This window comes from Xenia sp. Carnegie-2017, unplaced genomic scaffold (genome assembly GCF_021976095.1).
Source record: "Xenia sp. Carnegie-2017 unplaced genomic scaffold, XeniaSp_v1 HiC_scaffold_24, whole genome shotgun sequence".
Taxonomy (NCBI): Eukaryota; Metazoa; Cnidaria; class Anthozoa; order Malacalcyonacea; family Xeniidae; genus Xenia; species Xenia sp. Carnegie-2017.
Window position 1 is genome coordinate 14,877,472 of NW_025813487.1, and position 16,835 is coordinate 14,894,306.

At 34.9% G+C, this 16,835-nt stretch overlaps 1 protein-coding gene and 1 long non-coding RNA gene across 3 annotated transcripts; both read left to right on the forward strand.

Annotated features, from left to right (window-relative positions):
- Positions 1-1,328: 1,328 nt before the first annotated feature.
- Positions 1,329-9,096, forward strand: LOC124451238 (sterile alpha motif domain-containing protein 9-like). 2 transcript variants are annotated; one of them, XM_047001861.1, is made up of 7 exons: positions 1,329-2,383; positions 2,702-2,755; positions 2,839-2,911; positions 3,187-3,264; positions 4,160-4,309; positions 4,447-4,473; positions 4,545-9,096. In XM_047001861.1, the coding sequence occupies exons 1-7, from the start codon at positions 2,273-2,275 to the stop codon at positions 8,639-8,641; spliced, it is 4,590 nt and encodes a 1,529-aa protein (XP_046857817.1). In that variant the 5' UTR covers positions 1,329-2,272; the 3' UTR covers positions 8,642-9,096. The 2 variants fall into 2 exon arrangements, with proteins under 2 accessions (XP_046857817.1, XP_046857818.1); XM_047001862.1 differs by lacking the exons at positions 1,329-2,383; positions 2,702-2,755 and having other exon boundaries at positions 2,851-3,045.
- Positions 9,097-10,999: 1,903 nt separating this feature from the next.
- LOC124451250 lies at positions 11,000-12,165 on the forward strand. Its single transcript, XR_006950390.1, has 2 exons — positions 11,000-11,107; positions 11,862-12,165. It is a non-coding gene; the product is annotated as an uncharacterized LOC124451250 (long non-coding RNA).
- Positions 12,166-16,835: the final 4,670 nt, after the last annotated feature.

A 16,835-nucleotide genomic window follows, 5' to 3' on the forward strand; every position in this document is an offset into this window, starting at 1 on the left:
TTCATGACTTGGACTTTAAACCTATGAATTCTTAGAATTTTACTGATAAATTAATCTAGTATGATAATTCTATATTACATTACAGGTAGAGTGTATCGCCAAACGTAAAGTGTATTTATTTGTCACATATCCATACAATAATACGCTGTTTGAAAATATAGTTCGTATTGCTTTATATTGTATTGTACAATGTTTACAGGTGAAATAAATTAGTTGAAAAAAACACGTTTCCATTCAGCCATACCTGTCATAAGACATCCAATTCGGAGATATATTTTTAAAGCAAACATTTTTTGGCATAATTCTGCAATCCTATCTTGCCTAATTTAGAACCGCCACTTAATCCACATAACATTCAACTTATATTATGTACAAAATATACATTACCTATTAAGACTGATTCATGGATTGTTTTATTAATTATTTTGCTTCTACAGTTTAATTAATATTAATATTTAGCTTTTTTACCCTTTTTTAAATATTATTCTAAAATCTTAACATTTCACGTAAATAGCATTTTTTTAAAATTTATTTATTGCATATAATTCAAACGTAATTTATTTTTTAAACTGCCATGTGTAGAAATTAATAAACTAACTAACCGTACTAGAAATTTTTAGTTTTTCAAACTTGACTTGACGTTTATATGGTTTATACTACGTGAGCAACATATCGCCGACGAATTCATAATTTGATATTGATAAAAAAATTGTACACGTGAAATGTGTTCAAAGCAAAGACTAGGTTTGGACAATCATGGAAAAGTGTTGGCATTATCAGAAGTAGGCCCCAGCCAACTAACAATTTCTCCTTGAATGGGTTGTACTCATGGCCAGAGAGCTATATACGAAAAAGTTGGGACAAGGAAAGTGAAATTGACTAGCGTCCTTCAAAAGCAAGCCAATATAGAGCATTAAATGGGGGAAAGACAAATTTTCTGTTGTGTTTTTTTATTTATGAATACACAGCGATCGCCACCCTTAGAATTCAGTTGTTTATAGATCGTAATAATAGAAAAGCATTTATTTAATGAAGTGGATGTTGTTCATACACCTTTAATATTGTTTTTGCCACAATTAAGGGAGGGCGTAAATTTCTATATTCTTCATCGCTTTGATTGGCACTATTACAACACAACATAAAATCATTGAATAAATATTATTTTATAATTTGTCTGTCAATATGTAAAACATGATTTTTATTCGCGCTTTTGGAACAAAAATGGCGGCGAGATGCCCATGTGACAATATTTAACCAATCATATTGATCATGACACGAAATGCAGAGAAATGTAATACGTGTCCCAACTCTTATAAATACAAGGCTCTGGTCATGGCAGTTCCTTTGGCGCCTTGGCAAAACTTATCAAATCTTGTCAGGACTGTATGACGTCAAGAGTCTACAAATAAAAGCTCAGATACAAATGGAACACGATATCAACATATATAGAAGTATCTAGCATCCAAAGAAGTCTTACAGAGGTTGTTTGTAATGCCAGAGAGCCTAGGAAGAGCCCATATCTTAAACAAAAGAAGTGCAGCCTAAAGTTTGCACGAGCACACAAGATTTGACAGTTGACCAGTGGTGCTGGCTGCCTTTCTGCCATAAATGGAAGATGGAATGAGGAAGGGATATACCAAAAAGAATGATCTCAAGCAAATAAAACATACATTGACGATGTCCAGTGGCAGGGTACTCCAAATCAGGATAATGCTATATTGCTACTTTCCCCCTTTCCCGGCTGGTTATGGAATGGTTTACAAAAAGAGCTTCACCGTAGTGGACAGGCCTCCAAAGTCACCAAACTTCAACCCCATTGAGAATCTTTAGGATCATGTCAATACATTTGTCCAAGCGTCAAATCCCTCTATTGACCTCAACTAAAGCTATTGAGCATGGCTTTATGTATAACTTGATAAAAGCATGTACTGTAGATGTAAAGCTGTGATCCGAACGACAAGAAGACCCATTAAATTTGAACCTTTTTACCCTTTTTTCTGGTATACCAGAGGATCCACTAAATATTGAACCTAGCTTTTGCAATAGTGGCAAATATTTAACTTTTTGTGGGGGAAACATTTTCAAAAACTACAAGAGAACCAGTTGCATTTCAACCACAAAATATGTCCCACACAAAACCTTAGTTTCAACTAACAATTTAAAGTTGTTCTATAATAAGACTAACTGACCAAGAAATATTTCTTTCACTTTGAAACGCAGCATAAATTGTCTCTTCAAAACATCTGCCTGACTTAGCAACAAAACGCAGAACATGGCGTCGGGCACTGCTCCCAATAACCAAGACTTTTCGCTGGCAGCCACAGTCTTGGAAGCAATCGACGAAAAGAATTTGTTTGAGATTCTCAAGAAAAATGACTTTACGGTAAGATAAATCGCCGTGTTTTGTTTAATGCAACACAAGTTTAATGGAATAAAGACAGCTGCCAATTTTCATTGTTGATCCTTCGTCCTCGCAAAGCAGCATTGTTCCATAGAATAATCATGCAAGATCCAAATTCACTGGAAATTGACAACAAACATACATTGGCTATAATGCAAATACAGTAAACTAAAATCTAGAGTCATACTCGTATTCACCAACGGAATATCATATAATATAGTCGGGTCAATACTATAAGTGTACAATTTCACCTCTCTGCAAGATTTTTACCATGTTTTTAAAGCATGTTGTTGCTTGTAGGACAAAGTCCTTAACTATATGGAAACGGAAAACGAAATGCGCAACGAGTTACAGGTTTGCTGTTGCCTTATATTAGCGAATACATAATGATTTTATATTTAGTGCTGCAATAAATTTGAACACATTTTTTATTAAAGACTTTAAAAATTTCAAGAGGAGTTGCAGTTAAATTTAGCAAGCAATGGTTCAAACAATGGAAATTAGCTTCAGGTATTATCCTAAATGCTACTACATTCTAGCTAACAGATGTATTTTACTTGGCTAGTATATGACACATGAAGCATTATACAATGACACGTCAGCTGCCATGTGTGCAAGATGTCGCTCTAGATATCCAGTAAAAGGTAAAATTTATACGACAAAACAATTCTTGAAAACTATGCTTGTAAAAATAAGTATTTTCTTTCAGCCATATTTTGCTAAATTGATATTCATTGATAAATTGATATCCCATGTATGTATAAAAATTCACAACACCAACACAGGAAATTTGGAAACTGCTGAACGCAATGCAAACAAATATTCAGAGCTGATGATGTCCCAGAGAGCTGCACAAATACTTGGTAAGTTGGGACGTTATGAAACAACAAATTAAAAGCAATTGTTTCGTTTCACGGGCGAAAAAAGAAGTAAATATTATCAAATAAACTAAGTATATTATTGTAATGACTCTCGCTAAAATGGAACTCCCGTGACCTGAAAGATCTACATCTACATTCAAGTAACAATACTACAAGTTCAACCCATTAAATTTAAAAAAAAATTATTGTGAAGGCAACAAAATTAACATTCTCAATACATACAGGGCGTATAAAAAACTGAATAGTTTGGAAAACGTCAATAAAGTCACCAACACGCAATATTTGCAAAAACCTTTGGTTGAAATAGGTAGTTAGACTTCCAATGGTTTATCTAACAGTGAAATTGTACCAAGAATTAAAAATTTTAGAATTAGAATTGTCTTGCCAAGAAGCACTTTTAAAATAGCTAGCGCACGAAAATGAAGCCGCTATATAACAATTGGGTTAAAATAAGGCAAATGTTGTTCAAGCTTACAAAGTTTTAGGAAATTTGGCTGAATGCGTACACGCGAACACTTAGCTTTCAAATTGTGAATTGTTTTTGAATTTTTCCTTCTTAAATGTCACCATGTTATAACCCTCATCAATTTTGCCTATCTTTGAGCTTAAAAAGCATGTGCCATATTTTGACCCCAAGTCTTCCAATTGCTTTTTATTTTTGTCATTTTCGTGCGCAAGCTATTTCAAAAGTACTTCTCGGTAACACAATTCTCGTCATATGATCCATTGGACGTCCAACCACCTATTTCATCAAAGGTTTATGCAGATCTTGAGCGCTTAAAACTTTAACGACGTTTTCTTATCTGTTCAGTTTTTTTATACACCCTATAATATATATATTATGTTTGATAAATTATTATATACATTGTACATTTAGTAACAATGAAACTGGATGATTTATACAGAATTGAAAAAGATAAATGGGAAGTGGTGCTCAGGACACAAGGGAAATTACAGCTCATTGAAGCGAATGATGTGGAAAGCCATGTTAAAAATCCCCTTACGAAGATGTTTAATGAATGGAAAGGTAAAAATTTATACATGTAATCAAATAGCAACATGTTTATGTTTATAGCAAATGAAATTGTTATCCAATTAACTGAACAACTGCAGTTGTAACAAATCTCTTTCATCGATTAAAAAAGCTATTTTTGTATTTTGTAGAAAAACAGGTCACACAAAACAAAACAGGTAGCTTAATGTAATAAAACTAAAGATTTAACAATGTCTATTTTATGCAAAAGTATCTTGACCTGTTTCAGATTCCATGAAGACAGTGGATGTTCAGGTGCTCCGTACGAATGTGAGAAACAGTTTAAAAGATCTTAATTTCAAAGAAAATAGTTTTATTCTGATAGCAAACAAAGTTCCACAAGAATACAGAGACTCGAACATTTTAGCATTTTTAAAAATGATACCTTGGCTTGCGGTCTTTGATCTGTTTGACATTAAAACAGAGAAGGATGGCCTTTATTTTATTGTAAATGAAACAAATGATCGAGGAAAACCAATAAAGAAAGAACTACATGACTTCAGTGATTCCAAAAAAAATGAAGAACTCTTAAAAGTTGATACAACTTGGATCACCCGTGGTGAGGAGTTTCATGAGAAAAACTGGACACGATATTCCAAAGACTCGTTGTACAAAGCGTTGTCAGCCTTCTGTGACTGCCCTACGGGACGTCCCCATTGTGTTTTTCTTTTGATGAGTGACACAAATTTGCAAGAAATGGCTGATATTATCGAGGCATCGTTCACCATTATCCAAGGAAACGATGCTCATAAGCATATCAGTGTCATATCCGATAAGAAAGAACTTGGAGCGAAGTTAGCAGATGAACTAAAAAATGACATCAAGAGGGACATGAAGCCTCCATGCTCCGTGTTCGGAATTCCGATAAACATTCTCAAGAACATAGTGATGAAGCAACTTCGTGCAGGTGAGCTAGAAGAGCCTGACGCAACCTCTGAGCTTCCCTACTTAGATGGTTGTCATCGACCAGTTCCAAACAAAAGAATTACGTCACTCACAGATTTAGAAGTTTATCTTCCAGACCCCAAATTAAGTAAAGAGTTGGAGGATATTAGAAAAGCAAAAGAGAACTTTTACAAGGGCAACGCGATCAATCAAATGAACCTCTTTTACAACGATGCAATTCACCGAACCCTGGAAAAAAGGCTTTGTCATCGTGTTGATGAAAGTTTGAAAAATTTGTCATCTCTCGATGAAATCGAATATTTTGTCGAAACTGTGACATTGCGATATGAATCTGGTTCAGGAGCAACAACTCTTGGACGGCAGATCCTATGGAAGAAAAGAGAAATTTACAGATGTGCTGTAGTAAAAAAGATTACCGAGACAACAGATTATCAGATCAGCCAGCTACAGAAATTTCTCTTTGAAACATCGGATATCAGCCACTTTCAGATACCACCAGTTTTGATACTCCTCGATAACTTTCCCGAACAGCAAGTTCATCACCTCAGCGACAAACTTACAAAAAGTAAAACAAAATGCATTTTTCTAAGCACGGTGCCTGTTGACAAACAAACACATACTGATGACGACAATTTTACCCTTGGGAAGCTAGATGTCACTGAAACAAGTCTCGTACACGGGGTTCTCAGTACCTTACAGAATGAGCGCATATCAGAAGCAGTCAAAGTTTTAAGCCGCGAACGAAGATTCGTGTGGCTTGGATTGGAACTTTTTGGACGCAAATATGCTGACATCAAAACACGGCTGGCAAAACATATTGAGCAAATTCTATCCAAAAGCCTGCATAAATTGAAACATGCATTTCAGATGATTCTTCATTACAGCTGTCTGTTAGACTACTACAACAAACGACGATCTATATTCCCTCATCCGTGTGTTGAAGTTATCCTCTATTTCGAGGATGAAGAGGAAAAAGGAATAGATAAAATTCATGACAAATTTGGCGGACTTCTGTTGGAAGATAGAAATGAATATGTGGGATACTATGGATGGAGACCAGCGCACACACTGGTAGGAGAGGTTGTAAGAGAAGGGATCGACTTATTTGAAACTGCCAAAAAGCTGATGGAACAAATCAAAAATAAGAGCACGTACGTGAACAAATTTTTGACTGAGGATATTGTAACAGTTTTTCTTCACCGTGAAAAGATTGCAGAAAGTCAGTCTGATGATAGCGGAGCTGATACTGATAGCGATGGCATTGAAGATGAACTTGTTGGAATTTTAGAAAAAAGAACTAAGTATTCCAAACTTATCCTGGATGTTTTACCCAATCAAGAAATGGAAAACGTGCGAAAAGCATTGGATCTTTTGATCACTTTGAATGAGACAGTACAACTTACGCATCACAAAGCTCACACCCTTCAACAAATAGCAAGGATGTTTGCTTACGAAATTCAAATTAATCCTATTTCAGAAGAACTTCATCCTATTATAGAACGCTTAGATAGAATTGTTGAAAGGGATTATCGTTCAGCTGACTTGCCAGAAAATGGCTTTGATACTGCACAAAGAGTTATAGATGAAGCGATAAAACTTCAAGTGTCCCTTCTCCATCATTTAGTGACCAAAGCAACATTTTACAGAATCAAGTTGAAGTATCTACAACAAAAATTCTCCGAAAATGACCAACTAAAAGTTGTCATGGAGGATGCAATGAAGACAACCAGAAAAGGGATTGACCTTTATGAAGATACATTAAAGACAAAAGATCACGGTAGCTACTTGCATGCCATAATTGGAAAAATCCAAACAATGGTTGTGGTCGTAGAAATGTTCAAAAAGCTGCCTTATTTTGTAAATCATTCCGATGGCGCTGACGAAAGTTTCAAAAATTATCTGACTTATCACAATCATCCTCCAGAGCTTGTTTCACTTTTAAGCGAAGACAATATGGAGTACTTTATTTATCTAACAACAAGTGCTGTTCAAGATTTTAACGATTTTTTTGGCGAAATACAAATTAGACGAAAACTATCTTACAAAAAGCATGAATTTCAAGAATTAGAAAATGCCAAAATCCGAGCAATGAAGTTACGAACAAGATTCTACGAAGTCACGAAACTTGATAGGACAGCCATTCAAACTGAAGAGTCTGTGTTGAAGGAGGACATTGTCAATGATCTCTTGTACAAACTACACGAAACACCTTACAGTTCTTGGGCGAGGCTCTCTTCACAGCACATTGAAAAGATATACAACCTACTAAAAGGGGCAGTTCCACGAGAGACTAGAAGTCGCAATGCCATGTTGATCTATGTAAAAGCAGCAGTTCAACAAGATATCAGTGTTGATAAATTATTGGAAATGATCCAAAATTGGTGCAAGAAGTATCCTGATTCAGACTGGGCACATATGTATAATTACATGATTCATTTCCCAATTCCAAACGGTTCACTGAAAACCAATGTTGACACAGTCAAGCGTTCTATTAATATATGCCGGATGAGAATCATGCAAACTAGCACAAGATCACGAAGATCTGGCGCCGATTATTTATTAGGAAAGGGGATTGGTGCAAAAGCAATCATTCTGCCTCACGTTGTAGATGACAACGACCAGGAAACTAAAAGTGAAATCCCTCACAGCCGTTCCGTTCAGCTTGAAACAAAATTTTGGCGGAGCAAAATAGTGTTCGATAAACTAGAACGTTTGAAAGGCAAAAAAATCAAAAAGGGCGTGTTGAATTACAAAGGAATCGAAATTCCATTTGATAACGACAGATATCCGCACGAAAGTCGTGATGATTTATTGTTTTGCTTGGGATTTACCATTACAGGACCATATGCTTATGATCCCATTGATAAAGATACATACGAAGCGTTGGAGAAAAAATTCAAAGAGGAAATGTATACTTCACAGAAATATGCTGTCGCACAAATCAAAGCACAGAAAAACGGTTCCTCCTCAAGGGAGCCGCATGCGTCAAATGCAAAAATAACAAAACTAGACCAAAGTAGGCATCCAAGTACAGCTCATCAAGACTCAAAACCAGGAACCAGCAATTCATCTAGTTCTCAGCATTCCACAAACCTAAAAACAGCTGTAGCAAATACTAAACACATCAGAACGGTACGAACAACAGAAGGTGATCAAAAAACATTTCGTCCAATTGGTGTTACAAAAGATGGATACATCTATCACGGAGCAAAAGTTCGAGGAGCAGATAAAGCAGTTCAATGTAAATATCACAAAAAAGGGGAAATTCCTCCAAGATGCAAATTTGCCCATCCATGGAAGAATGATCCAGTCAGGCAAACCATATGTGAACTATGTACAAAAAATAGACGGCCAGAATGCATAAAGAAAGCAGAACATGAAAAATATCATCACGACCTGGGACCATACATAAAATTATAGGGTCAACTTGACGTGATATTGTGTATCACTCTCCTTCTTGAGCTCTCTTGTGCATAACCATCAAAAACTGTATTGCTGTTCTATTAAATTTATGAAAATAGAAAAAGTTTTTAGCTGATAATATAATACCGTGTATGACATGATTTGACACTCATACGTTGCTTGTTTGACATTATCATAAATCGCCGTTGCGAGTAAAGTATATTGCTGAAAAAAAGTTCCAATTTTGAAATGTATGGAAATCTCAAAGGAATTCATTATAAAGAGTAGTTAACATAGAAAAACGAAATTAGCAGCATTACAAGCACTCTCGCACTAATATTTGACATTGCTTTGTGTCTACTGCGCAGACGTTAAACTTCGTAAGAAGTTGTTTCCTGTAAATATTCTGAATAATTGTCTTCCTATGCGGAAGGAGTTCGTTCTTCGGTAATAAGCGACAATATCCTTCAGTACAACAGAGGTTTTTACATTGTGAGCAGAGCAGTGGGAAAACATAATGAGCAACATGGGCAAGTATTTCTAAGAAATTGACAACTTATTCATAATACATATTTCAAAATCATTTGATATAGTTTGATACTTAACAATTATCCCAATATCACTCCATGGCGACAGGCGACGTAATAAACACCAAACGGTGAAGCAATTTTGCGAAATGACTGACATTATTTTATACCAAATATTCAATCGTTCATGAAAACTATCCGTGTTTTGTTTAAATCGTACTAGTTCTTTTCTGGTCAATAACAATAACAACAAAAAAATTAAGTGATTTAATATTTTACACCTAAGCTCTAGACATGTCTTGCATTTATTGCTGCTAGATTTAAACTGCCATTAGCTATCTTTCCAGGAAAAAACAGGTGTAAGAGGCCAATTTGTTCCTAATTTTTGTACTCTAACGTCTCTCCTTTTTTAATACTGATTCATTTTGACAACAACTTCATTCCATTAAAATGAGTCAGTTATTGTCAAAACTAATCTGTTTATAATAATGCACTTTGCTTGAACTCTCAATTCTCTCAGTGTGTTTCATTAAAGATCATTTCATGATCACCATATGCCATTGTGTTGTGATTATGAATATGAAGCTTTATAGCAAATTTTGTCATTTTATTTTATTTTATTTAAGGGACTAGTTAGGAGAAGGGATCTAGTGGTGTGAGCTAGGGAGGTGGAATGTAATTCACCAAAACATTGCACGACTCCCTCGAATCTGTCCCACTTATAATAGGGTAACTTCTTCAAATATGCAAATCTAAATTAAATTTCACATCTTGTACATAAAAATCAGCTTGTTTTGAAAAATGGTTTCAGTTTGCTTTAAAAATCTTGAGAAAAAATATTTGCTTTTTGATAACATTGGTTATAACTTAATATTTATGAATTTACAAGCCATTGTGTGTGGTTTTTTATAAAAATTACTGACTCTATCTCTGATTTTTAACTGAACACATGTTGAAGTAAAGTAAGTCTTATTTTAAAGAGGGGAGGAGTAAGATGTGGGAAATCCAGGTTGATTCTGAATTTATTTTTTACATACTTTATATTGTGCTAAGATTGTTATTCACGTATAATGTTAAGATGAAATATTAAAACTGTACAAAAACTTAGCTGTTGTTTCTAAAGACTATATCATAGCCAAGATAATACCAATAGGATTGTGTACTAATTATGTCGAATCCAAAAAAACATTTATTCTAACACTTTCTGACTTACCTCGGATCAAATTCTTTGGTATAGAATACTTAAATTTGTAAAGTTGCCCAATTGCTTATCTCTACATTAGTGAAAATGGTGATTTTTGAATTTTTCTACCAATGCTTACAAGTACACCACCAAAATAAAGGAAAAATCCACAAATTCAAATTATCAGACTTTTTTAAAATATATACCATATTTTGTAGATTGTTGAAACAACATTTCAAGATTTTATCTCCTGAAATGTTGTTTGGTCAATCTAAGTACAAAATATGTAACATTCTTACCTAAGCTTTCATACTACATAATACTTTTCCAATTTCATATTGTGATCTCAGCATTTCCAAATTTTTCTTTCTAAATAGTTAAAACATAATTTCGTAGTTTTTGTTGTATGTAGTTTTTTCGTTTAATGTTTAAAATTCAAGATGGCCGATTTTCCCGCTTCAACTTAGGAAACTGGGGCAAGTTTTTCGCGCATAAAAATCAACTATGAATTTATCATTCATGAAACCCAGTCTTTTGGGGGATGCTTCACCACAGCATACTTCAATGCACTTCACAAACACTTTCAACAACCAGTCTCAGTAGTCGCAGTATTATCGTGTTACACGATTCAATTTTAATGCCCACTTTCTTTTATTTTTTATTCAGCTAATCTGCTTGAGGATAGCATCAAATTGTCACAGCCTGAAATTTTTCGTCTTTCACGACGGATTGGGGGAGAATATGACGAACTTGGAAACCTCGCCTCCTTAAGCGGTATTGAAAATATAAGAAGCAACAACGTTCAATATCCAAAGCCCGAACAAAAAGCTACACAAATATTGATAATGATAAACAGAAAATCGAACTTTAGTCGAAATGAGCTTGCTGCCCATTTAAAAGAAATGAGCCTTGAAGACGTAGCCGATGATGTTTTACATGGAAGATTGCGATAGACGAACTTGCAGATAAGTAGTGTTGCCAGGGAGGGACCTAAGGAACGTATCCCCACCCCTCAGCTATTCTAAAGACAAATTTTGAGTTTTTTCAACAGGTTGAGGTATTGGGGGGGGAGGGGGGTTACAATGTATCTAATTTAAGCCGTATAAATAATGAGTTTCTTTCAAAGTAAAGATAAAAAAAGCAACCTATAAACATCGTCCATAAGATAGACCTAGTTGCACTTGTTAACACATCTAAAAGAAAGCTGCCATTCTTAATACGTGTTGCTTTCATATTATCATAAAATCTACTCGTGAGAAATATTGTTAAGGAGTAACACACCCGAAACCTTTTTGAGGTCTCCTATCGCTGGTGCTTCCACCACCACCCCCACCCCCTCCAGTCTAAACAACCTGGCGATGCTACTTCTGCACATCATTCGTTTTTAATTGGACACATTACATCTTAACGTATTTTTAATTCAAGTGGAATTAAACATTTTCGAAGAAAACAGGGTATTGTTCATTTCAATATGTAATAAACAATGCAAGTGCAAATATTAATTGAGATTGTAGCACATTTTATTTAGTCCTTACAACTCAATCAAAGAACGTATCTCTAAAGTTCAAGTTTTGCAGTCACACAATTGAACCCAAGAATTGACATTTTTATATGTTATACACACAAATAGTTATTAATTGGTCGGTAATTTAAGTTAATTACACATTTAATAGACAAATAGAAATGTGATTTTTAATGAAATGTTTTGCACCTCATTTAATTGGTAGAAATAGACCCTGCATAAGATGTAATTTTGAGTCTTGTTATAATTCATTAATGTGTATGGCAGTTAGGTGAAGCCATTTATAATGAAGATTCATATGTGAAAATTATTTTGATGGAGAATGCAATACATAGAACCGCAGTGACGAGGTTTCAAATGATGGATGCATGCATGGTCATGCACTAATTTAGTTACAAGCACATGGCACAGACGATTTTTGCGAAAAATTTTCCACGATAGTAAAATTTGCAAATTGACACATACTGAGAATATAATATAATTTACATAACTTTATTAAATCCTATCAATCAGACGACGTACAATGGCAATACATGTACTTAAGGGCAACTAGGTGAAATAAGGGGTGCTAAAGGTCACTTCACCCACATACCCCAATATGCCTCCCTACATGTAGCCCGGATGGATGAAACTTGAGAAGCAATGTCGAGCACGATATGGTCATAATTTCAGAACTGATTTCAATCAATAAAGCTATAGAGTAGATTGCACAAGGCAAGTATTATAAATTTCGTACACAATAGATTTTTAAAGACATTATGTTTATTGCAGACAATTTACACAAAGCAAGCAATAATCTCAAATTTTGCCAGAGAGAGAAAAACTCGAGAAAATTTAGGGCATTCGGTCAATAAGCTATTAGTGAAATATCTGTTCTGTGAACTTGCATTTTTGAACGAACAAGTATTTTCAACTGTATATATGAACTTTCGATTCAAGCTATGACACAAAGTAATTTTTCAACTTTATTCTTCCTCATCAGCTTGTCTGTAACTTTTTAAACAAAGATTATTCGTGTTGCATGTCATCATCAGTAGAAAATGTGAACTTTTCCAAAATTACAAATTATAAATCAGATCGCTAATAACCGTTCATTCACGTCATTTAAATTAAATCAATAAATAATCAACGGAAAATTGTTTATTCACGTGACGCGCGTTCACCATCGATGATCAGTTACGGTGAATGTGATAGGCCACTTTGAATAATAATGACCAAATTGTTAGAACGATCAATAATTTTACAGTTTTCAAAAATTATATCAACTAAACTAAAAGAATATAGAATGAACGGTTTGTCACGATCTTATTTATAATTTGTAATTTTTTAAAAGTTCACATTTTATTGTGATAATGACATGTAACATTTGTCGAAACGTTTAGAATAAATTATGTTTACTTTATACGGAGTGTCTACTGTCTTGTGTTTTTCTTGGACGTACTAATAAGAGTTTTAGAAATACTGTATGTATATTGTATTTTCCAAACTACACGTACATATCGGTATGATTTGCATGAATTGAATTTCTGTAACATGCATCATTCAAGTCCGTCATTGACATCCAAAAATTGAGGGTGATCAAGACTTAAACAGTATGGATAAGTTCATTTTGATATATCGATTTAAATGAAACAACCTTATAGAACAGAGAGGCCTTGTTCGATCTTTGTTCTTGTAAGAAAGCTTTTTGTTTACAAGATCAATCGGTGTAGTTAGTGAACTTCCTTTTGTATTGCCTTTGCGCTAATTTACTACATTCATCTAGATCTAGATAATTCAACAATGGATGTAATTAGTTCTCAAAGCAATCTCCAGAGCCTTACAGATCAATGCTCATGTACACCCTATTAAATCACCGATGCAAAGACATTTCCAGCTGTTTAATGTATATATTTCATTTATCACTCTCGTGTACTGACCATGCATTTGTTTCTTTTTCCAGTTATTTAGCCTTTGTTGTCCATTCTTGTGGATCCATCGCATGCTTGCTATGATACTTATTTTTTTAAATGCAACAATCAAAGGATTACTTTGATGTTTTACATACCATTTTAGACTATTTTTCTCATTTACAACACTGACCACAAGTCCTATCAGTCTTCCTCTTCCTTTCTTTCTACACATATACAAACAATCAACATCACTTTTGGATGCAGTTCCTTGTTTATTGTCAATTTTTGTTTACTGTCATGTGTTTTTTCATCCTTCCGTAGAATCTGAGCAAGAAAAATCATACTGATGACGAACAGCATCACACAGATGGTTACAAACTATCTCCCTGAAATATGTCTCTCCTATAACATTAAGTTTTTCCAAGAATTCTCCACATGATTTTAACTATTTTTTCCAGCTCTTTTTTTATTCCTTAAATAAATTTACAACAGTCTCAGTCACCTGCACAAGCTTGAGGCTTTCTACAATAAGGCATATATGATGGCCACACATAACATACCTTGATAAAAACGTCCCCCGCCATATTCATATTATGGTATGTCTCTTTAGAACCATTCAAGATCATCTTGTTTATCAAATTTTGATGCTTCGTTTGTCGAGTCTTTCACCTACATCCCTTTTTTGCCACTGGTAAAATACTTATTTCAAGGACGTATACACACAGTTAGTTATTGCTCACGTCATCAACTTCCGTCTGTTTTACTAATGGTCATCCTGCTTCATCGATAACTTTATCATTCATCTGTGCGGCCATTAATTCTCTCATGCATCACTGAAAAATTCTTTAACCAGTACCAATAAACTCCATCATGTCCTGGGCATTTCCAGTTTTCAATCTTTTAGTCTGATTTTTACCATATTTTTTTTTGTAATCCTTACGTCACTTTGTTTTACTGCTTTCTTCGCAGATCTTAAATCTTTTCAGCATTTTCTTGATGTCGTTTTGTTTTACCCGAGATGTTACTCAAAACATTTCAATTTCTTCAGCATAAGTTGTTTCTTTCTCTTATCCTGTTCATAAAACAGTTGATAAACTCTTTTTGATCGTGTAAGAACAATCGGTTGATCTTACATTGGTTCATTATTTGTTTATATCTCCTACTTTTTGTGATTTTGGCTTGCAGCCTTTGTTTTAGTTCTTCCAGTACCAAATTTAAACCTTTTCATTTTAATATTATATTTTTTCGGCAATTCAAAATAATTTTTATTCCTTTTACTTTCACTTTATATTTCACAAGTGTATTAATACTCTCTCTAAGCAGCTTCCCTGCCTGTTTTATCTTTCGTTTCCATTATGGTTCTGGAACTCCCTTCACCTTTTTTTGACTTAGTTCAAGACCAAATTTCCATTCAATGTAAATAATTCATTATCCAATTTTATTGAACAAATTATCAGAACTTCCTCTTCACTACTCTCGATTCATAATAAACATTGTCCTCATTTGAAATTCTTTTTTATAATTCTGTCTAACTCTAATGATGTCAAGTCGAAATTTCGAAATTTCATTGCTCAAAAATATGTTGAATTTTTTCAAGAGAGCATGCAAAATCCTTTTCTTAATTAAGGTACTCTCCAAAACCATTTCTGGTTACCATGTATTACGCAAGTTAAACTCAAAATCCCAAAGTATTTTACTTTGTTCATTTTGGAATCTTGACCTCTCTACGTTGTTTTTGATCTTCTTGTGCTGCCGATGCTCTTGCCAACACATGCAATATAATATTCTTTTCTTTTAAGCATTCGCCATTCTGTGTTTGCTTGCTTTCATTGCTGTTTTTCTACTTTGCTTCCATCCTCTTTGTAATGATAGTTGCCCCTTATGGGACACCCCGATGCTTGTAGGAGTTAGTTGTTAGTTCAATAAACGAGTTTACGCGACAGCTCTCGTGCTTTTTGTATTACTTTACTACATGGTGTCAGAAAATAATTTATCATAGACCACTTAAAAACTCTAGAGCCTCTCATCTTAGATGAAAACGCCGCAGAAAGATGGCGGAAATGGCGACAAAGATGGGACCTTTACTCGAAAGCAAGCGGTGCCACTTCAAAAGATCAAGACACGCAGTGTGCAATCTTTCTCCACATGATTGGCGAAGACGCCCTCGAGATTTACGACACATTCACCGAAGAATAAGAAGGTAAAATCGACCCACGTATCGAGAAATTCGAAGAACACTGCTCTCACAAGAAAAATGTCACATACGAAATGTACAAGTTCAACACATGCTCACAAAATGGCCGACCACTCGACGTCTTCCTCGTGGACCAACGAAATAAAGCAAAAACCTGCGAGTTCGGAGAGCTGCAAAACAGTCTGATAAGGGATCGAATCGTATGTGGAATCGACAATAATTCCGTAAGAGAACGACTCCTACGAGATAACACTCTAACCCTCGACAAAGCCATCAACACAACCAATCGAAGCAGCTGCCATCCAAACTACGAGAGCTAGCTACCAAAAGCGAAGCCCTCAACAAAAAGGAAAACCTTGTAGACGTTGTGGTACACATCACCTGATTAACCAATGTCCAGCTTACGGCCAAAAGTGTTCAAAGTGTCAAGGCAAAAACCACTACGCCAAAATGTGCTTCGCTAACTCTTCCAGACGTAAACTCCACGAAATCACTCAAGAAACCCTTCAAGAAACTCAAGACGGTGTTGAAAACTACGACGAAATTTTCCTCGGTGAAATAAACAAGCCTAACGGAAACGAAATACTCACTAGCATTAAAGTAAACAACAAAGTCATCAGCTTCAAAATCGACACTGGCGCTCAGTGTAATATAATGCCACTCAGCGTGTTCACTTCACTAAACGACAAACCAACTCTTCACCAGACAAACACCAAAATAAAGGCCTACGGAGGAACCCAAGTACCAATTCGTGGTAAATGCTACATGAACATCGAACACAACAACAAGAAAATTCATATCGAATTCTACGTCGTTGAAATCGACAACTCGAAGCCACTGATTGGTCTACAAACATGCCGTGACCTCGACCTCATTAGCATAAATGATGTCTGT